The sequence below is a fragment of the Rhagoletis zephyria genome, unplaced genomic scaffold, assembly GCF_001687245.7.
Source record: "Rhagoletis zephyria isolate East Lansing unplaced genomic scaffold, Rhagoletis_zephyria_1.1 Rzeph_scaffold_21339, whole genome shotgun sequence".
NCBI lineage: Eukaryota > Metazoa > Arthropoda > Insecta > Diptera > Tephritidae > Rhagoletis > Rhagoletis zephyria.
In genome coordinates this window covers 1-7,886 of record NW_016178397.1, presented here as the reverse complement: position 1 = coordinate 7,886, position 7,886 = coordinate 1, and the positions used below count along the sequence as shown (strand labels likewise).

Below are 7,886 nucleotides of genomic sequence, written 5' to 3'. Positions count from 1 at the left end.
GCATAGGAATCATATCCTACGAGGCATTGAAATCTTAGAAAGCCTTTCGTGTATACGCTTTCAAGAAGCCACAGCAGAGCAGACATATTACGTCAACATCACTGGCAATGATGGCGGGTGCTACTCAAGCATTAGTTGGTTGAATGGCATTCAATATTATAATCTTCAACATTATCCTCTTGATACGGGCTGCTTCCGTCTCGGCACAATTGTACATGAATTCCTGCATACACTTGGCTTCTTTCACATGCAGAGCGCTGCAAATCGTGATGAATACGTACGTATCGATTTCGATAACATACAAGAGGGTATGGAGTTTAACTTCGAGAAATATGACGAAGACTATATAGATGATTACGAGGAGGAATACGACTATGGAAGTATATTACACTATCACGAATATGCATTCTCAGTGAATGGCGAAAAAACTATTATTCCATTGAAAAATGAAGGGGCTGTAATAGGTCAACGACGGGGCATGAGCAACAGTGATATCAATAAATTGAATACAATGTATCGCTGTCCGATAAAGGTTTAGAGAGAAACGTTCTTTGAATGATTAAAAAGGTGTTATTTGTAATTGGTCAAAGTGCAATGTGATTTCACAGAGGTAGTAATAAAACAAGTAGTAAGCAAAAAAGAAAAACAGCCGACTTCATTTCTCATATACAAATTTTAAAGTACCGTTAATTTGTTGATGATCCAATGTTCGGAACTAAATCAAATTAGTATGGGACGAGATATAAAAAAACCATGCTTCTCATAAAATTCAATCGCCGAGGGAGTAAGGTCAACATCAATGCGCATGCCATAAATCGGAGGAGAAGCTCGGCTAAACACTGTTTGTTAAGTAGGTTAAGTAGAGTTGGTCCTCCCCACATATTGGTCTGATTCCACATTACCATTACGGACCACTTATTAAGTGGTCCGGTAAGGGCCTTAATAAGAAAGAACATTTCTTTTCTTTTTAAACTTGAACGTAAGTATAGAAAGGCCAGGCAATCCTGGAAGTTTTACAGGGTGAAAAGTTGTTGCAGCTTTCAAATGTTGTGAACTAGTATAACAAACTGCGGAAAATTGACTGTAAATTCAATGTCCTTTTTCGGAAAGTTGTCGGTGGTCATACCTTTCCTTGCCGATTCGTCCACTTAGGAGAGTTTCAGAAAAAAATTTGAAAAAGTTGTGGAGCAACGAAGCGATAACTTTAGTCCTGTAATTGACCCGCTCATTTTTAGGGGTTTGTCGCCTTAAAGAAAAATCTTGCTGTGCAAATATTATATCTGGATAGGTATTCTGTCGGAATTCGCAATAAAATTAAAATTTTTGCAAAAACCCGACGTTCAACACCTTACTAAATATCTCTCAAAAATAAACCATCTCTTCATGAAGAAAAATATTTTAAAAATTGTTCTTGCAAAACGCCAATTTTTTTGAACCATGTTTTTTTATAGAGAATTAAACAAGGATTACAATGGTATAATTTTTAATCCCTAATTTGCTGATCTTCAATATGAAAATCAACTTCAAAAAGTTCAGCTGTTAATAGCTAAGTTAGCTTAAGGACAAGATGAAGTCTCTACGATGAGCAGAACCCGAGATATAACGATTTGAGGAAGTACATGATTAGTCAGAATTACGAAAAAAATGCAAACTTTGACAGATCATATCTTCGAAGACAAAAAAAAATACATGATTAGTCAGAATTACGAAAAAAAAGTCCTCCAAGACGTGTTAGCTAATTTCCTGTATAGAACCCATAAAAAAAATTTGAAGCCTATCGAAAATGTGACACCAAATTTAAATTCTGTAGCTGTTGTAGTTTAGCCAAGCTAAGCGCTGCTTTTCAGAATAATATTTGGATAGATTTCACTGTCCGAAAGTAAAAGTAATTTCTAGCAACTAATCGATACTCAATTCTTAGATAAGATGTCTCGTCTATCAGCAAATGCGAATGCTTTCTACTCATAAATTCATAATACATATTTATGTATGTATGTATGTACATTACGCCCTTACTTAGTTACTATTTGCATTTTGAAATTGGGTAGTTGCTGATAAGTACAAGCTAGCTGCTAGCACATCAGTGCTTCTTAATCAATGGTCGCTGCAAAACACCCAAACCGGTCCGCGAAGTCATTCCATAAAAAACTAATAAACGAGTATAAAAGCAAGCAAAAGGTTAAGAGCCACTGTAGTGCTTTATACCCATTTATTAGCTAAATATTTATAACCTAAGTTTCCATGCATATGTACATTAGACCATACTACTTTAAGAGTAAATAATTGAAAGGTCATAAATAATTTTTGCAAGGCAATCTCTATTTTGTTTTTTAGTGTCGCCTTTTTAAATTTTTTGGTGACGCCACTAATACATTCGGCAATATACAAGGTTGTTATAAAATAGTTCTAGTGGTCTAATCGAAATATGTATGTACTTCCTTAGCAAAAGTATAATGATTTTTTGGCGTGCGTTATTGTACTGATATTAGGGTGGTACGTTAGGGCGATAAGAACCAAGATCTGGTGGGTAACTTTAGAACCAAAAAATGCATCGAGACAAGAACATTGGTATATCATACTTTACGATCCGACTGTAAATACCGAAGATATTACGAAGAATTTAAAAAGGTTGACCCCTACGTTCGGCCAAAAAATTATTATGTATTTTTTTGAAATTGCCTTGTAAAAATACTTTAGACGCGGGTGTACGACGATTTTTTTCTGGTACGGTCTAATGTACATATACACATCCATCTCATAAATTTTTTATGTTATCATTTGGCTGATTGTTGTTTATAACTTAGACCAATTTGGTTTATCTAGGATTATTTCCTGTGTCAGTCGCGGCGCAGTGAGCAAAAGTCAAGTGCTATTAAGATAAATATTTTTAGTCCATGTCGAATTTTTTGCATATGTATATACATTAGAGTGGCCTAAAAAACAATAAAGTCGGAATTTTAATGCCGCCTGCCCGGAGGATTGTTCTGAACTGAAAAAAATATACCCCAATTTTTTGTTTTGAAATTAAAAAAATATTTAGGGAGTGCTCACAGCACTTGAAAATCAAATTTTTCGATCGGAAACCTATGGTTCTCTTCAGGAGATTTCCAATATTAATATCCAATTGTTTATTTAACCATTTTTTAGTATTAAAAATTTTTTATTGGTCCCCCATAGCATTTTCTGGGGGTTTTGGAGGATCTATAAAATATAGTTACCATGANTCTGAACTATTTCTACAAAAAGTTGTTTTGCCCCATTTAAAATACATGAAAAGCTTTGAGCGTTTTGAGCACTCCATAATTTTTTTTTATTTTTTTTTTCAGAATAAAAAATTGGGGTATATTTTTTTTGGGTATAGAACAATGCTAGGTGGTGGCGACATTAAAAATCCGACCTTATTTTTTCGCATACATTTTTGGCCCTCTTGTTTTAATGTACATGGGGTAAAATTCATCAAAATTGTTTTCCGAGATTTCGTTAAAAGTCTACTATATTGTAGTTACCCCGCAAACATATTCTGAGCGTTCAAAATATATGAGTCCGAAAGGAGTCCTAGGTAGGTAAGAAATATGAGTCTCAAAACTTTGCAATAAGAAAATTTTAATTTTTTCGAAAGTGGCTTATTTTTACATTTTATTTTCTAACCTTTCCAACGATATATAATTTGTAGTAGGCGTGACAAAAGGACTACATTGATACGAGTTTTTCATAATAGGAAACACTCGGGTCCGCCTTGCATTTTAGTCGACAATAACACATCTCTTTAGAAACGAAACAATTGTGCGACCTGCAACATTTTTATATGAATTTTAATGTAAAACATTCTGCAGAATCCAAACTCGAAATCGGAATATAAGAAAGTAGAACAGTTTTGGATATAAATATATACATGTAGCCAAATTTCTTTTTATTGAGATTTGAAAAAAAGTGCATCATTCATGCCCACAACATTTCCCAATCAAAGCAGTCATTGAGGAGCTATACATTTATTTATCGACAAAACAAAAATTAAAAAAAAAAATACTTCGGGTACAAACATCGATTGGCAAAAAAATTGTTTTCAAACTTCGAAGTATGACCTTTTCACTCGACACACATTGGTAACTAGTAACCCTAGGAACAATGTACGCGAATTTGGCTTATATACATTGTCAACATTATTGGCAGTTTCCTTTTTAACCGACTTCACAATAAGGAGAAGGTTATCAATTTGTCGGAATATTTTATTTTTGTTTATGTATGTTACCGCATAACTTTGGACTACGATAACCGATTTCTATAATTAGTTTTTTTTTTTTTTAAAGGAAAGGTGTTACCTCACAGGTGGTCCCATACTAATTTGGTTTAAATTCGATGATTGGATCATGAAGAAATTAACGATAATCTTAAATTTTTCTATCAGAATTGAAGTCGGTTTTGTTTTTTGCTTAAAAAATTACTTGTTTATAATTGCGTTGAATAATTTAGTACACATTTTGTTACATAAGTGGGTGTGGCTGTCGCAAGTTTTACGATAAAATGAACTGAACATGCATACTATATATGTATGTATGTAAATATGTATGCATGTATGTATTCTTTTTTTGACGTGCTTCCTGAGAGATTCAATAAAAAATATATGATAAATTAGAATATTAGTTTTAGTGACTTGACTGGAATCAATATGTATAGCGTTTTTTTTATACGTATTGTATATATACATATGTAGGTGTGTACGCATATATGCGTGTAAAACATCTGTATGTACATATATTTAATTCAGAATATAAACAGCGTTCAGTGTATCATTCACCTCTGTCCGCTGGTTAGGATAATTTTGTTTTTAATTTTAAGCTTCTTTTGTCGTTTGGCGCACAAGTTAAAAATAAAAAGAAAAGTGTAACGGGGGGCATTTAATATACTTATGTCCAGCCATATGTAAATACATATTAGGGCGATCAATTATTTGCCTTTTTTCGAAGACCGGTTTTTGAGTTATTCGAAAAATGGCGACTCGAAAAACCCAGTGTCCCATTTTCAAATTAAGAAAAAATCGGATAAACCGGTTTTATTTTAAATATTTTCTCTTCAGTAACACTTACTGCTAGTCAGAAATTATGACCAAGTCAAAACAAGGTCGAAGTATTTTGGATTATAAGTAAAACAGGAAAAAATGAGCATAAAATTCACACTTATTGGGATTCACCGATCTTAAAAATATTGAGTCGGGAAAAAGTCGAGCTAGTTGAACCGATGGTCTCGGGAATGAGAATATAGCATCCGCTGAATCAGACCGACTATACAAATATATCTATTAAAGACAGGTCATTCCTCGATAATCAATCAACACCTTCGTCAACTGTCATCTCTTGAATGCCATCTTCGGAGAACACCGCCAGCTATCGCAGACGAGGAGCTCGAGTTGCTCCGCAAGGCTCGCGATACTTTGAAGTAAAAACTAAAATTGTTCAGTCCAATTTGAATAAGATGCCCCGACTATACTAGCCAACCCAGCCAGCGGATTTGGTCTTTTCCTGAACTGCCATCATGATCATGAGTGCGCCATTTATGAGATCATTTTCGTGGTATTTAATGCATTTTTTGTACTAAAAATTTAAATGCTACTCTTCTTCGGCGTGCGCACATAATCGAAATGGAAGTTGAAGACAAATGCAGCCTCATTCATTTTGGAGCTTTGCTTATCAACTGGAGTAATTTTTTTTTAAACTTACATATGTATGCATAAAGTCCACATACGACATGTGTCTCAATAAACATTCAAGTGATAATCTTTTACATAACTAGTATTGGGTTCATGTTTCATTTATTTCATATCACTTTACGATCTACAATCAATCCTATTTCAATTGATTTATTCTTTTATTTTGGCGGGTACTAACTCTCCATGCATATGTACATATGCAATATCAGAGGCCTGCATGAATACGTTCAAATGTATTTTTTAAATAGCAAAATTCTAGTATGCAGTTTTATATCCCGTTATTTAATGATAATAATAATGTGCAAACTTTAAGTGGTTAGTTTTTCGCCTTGATTTTTAATATTTTTTTTGTGTAAAGTATGCGCGACTTTATCTGATTGCAACTAAGTTTTGATTTTGATTTTTAATTCAGAAGCATCCAATACAAAACAAACTATATACAATTTTTATTCTAGAAGTTAAAAACCGATCGATTGAGCCCAAATTCACTTAAATATCCTTTTATTTATGACAAAAAATAGTTATATTCGCCTTGGTTTCAATGTTATCATCTGACTGAAATAATACAATTCAACTTTTTATTGTAATTTTATATTAACAAATTTTCTATTCGAAACAAGTTTTTTTTTTTGAAGACGATTATTATAAAAGTCATAACTGGTTGAGTCCATGCATGTAGCAATACGATACCTACGACACTTTTGTGAATACACCAATTATATTTGTTAACTTTGTTTACCAACACTATTTTTTAGGATAATGTACAATGTGGTTGAAAAATTAACCAAAAATATACTAAGTGACAGTTAAGCGCCTTTTAAGCAAATGATCTGATCTAGACCACCTCTGAGGTACCACCTGGCCTTTAAAAAAAGAATTATCGAAACATTTTAAAGTGGTCCAAAGCGGTAACACATTTAAAAAAAAAATATTTATATGCATGTACTATATTCCGACGAATTCATAGCCTCCAATTTTTTTGAAAGCGGTAAAAAATGGTTTGAATCAGTACAAAATTTCAAAAAAGGATATCTGTGCAACATGGCATATGAGCAAGGCCGAGGACACGCAAGGAGCGGCCGAGCGGCGCCACACAGAAATGCCGCTCAGCCGCTCAGAAATGCCTCGGCCTGAGACAGTTTTTCATTCATGTTAAAAAGTTTTTTTTTTCACAAACAAATGACAAATAAATATGAAGAACACTAACATTCTTACCTTTTCACATGCTTCTGGAGAATAGCCAAGCAGTTTTCTATAGCATTTAAACATGGGATATTTTCGGGCTTCTTCAAAGTTGGTATATCCTTTTGATTCTAATCTCGTTAAGTGTTTTAAACAGAAAAGAGGACATCAGTATTCCTGGGAATGTTGCCATTTAATGCTAAAAGTGTTCCGTAATATCTTTTCCCTGTGGCATAGCGCAGAGTCACCTTGAAAAATTCGACCTCTAACGAGGGCTCCAAATAGCTCTTTATGTTATCAATGCATACACAAGCGTCTAAATTTCCGTTAGGTAGTTACCCAGTCAGCAGAGTATCCGAAAAAGTACAGAACTCTATGAAAAAACTTCTGTGAAGTGCAAAAATAAACCATTATCCACGAAAAATTCCGTCAGAAAAATCTTTTTAAAATCTTTTTAACGGATCGTTAACGTCCTCAAAATGTATTCAGTAAATTNGACTTGTCGAAAACGACTAATTTTTAACAATTTGAAAAGGACGACAAAATTCGACTATATTCTGTTACAAAATACAAATACATATTTAGCAAAGTAGAAATGATTTCCATAGCTCTTTTTTTTGGTCTGCAAGTAGAATGCCAAATACAGGAAAACATTATTTAAATTGCATTGAAAAAATTTCTTTTTAACGGTTTTATACATTTTCTGACATATAGTTCCATACACCCTAAATTAAAAACAATCACGACTAAAAAAAATCGAAATATTCAGGCGAGGCAAAAAACTGTTGATGCTGCGCATGCGACACAAGCGAAACAAAAACTATCTTATTAGTATTTGTTCAGTTAACGAAGATAGTGAAGAAGAAGAAATTTTGGCGTATGTTAAAAATATAGTATGTGAACTGTGTGGAAAATGAATTCTGAAAAATTTTGAGTTGTGATTGATTTTGTTGTAGGGTGCGATATGTACAAAGATAACTAAATTTGATTATCACTCCTA

At 33.4% G+C, this 7,886-nt stretch overlaps 1 protein-coding gene across 1 annotated transcript; it reads left to right on the top strand.

Annotated features, from left to right (window-relative positions):
* Positions 1–4: 4 nt before the first annotated feature.
* LOC108381077 (zinc metalloproteinase nas-13-like) lies at positions 5–600 on the top strand (the record flags this gene model as incomplete). The annotated part of the gene is made up of 1 exon (XM_017637488.1): positions 5–600. A coding segment is annotated over one exon (534 nt), but the record flags the coding sequence as incomplete, so codon positions are not given.
* Between the last annotated feature and the right edge of the window lie 7,286 nt (positions 601–7,886).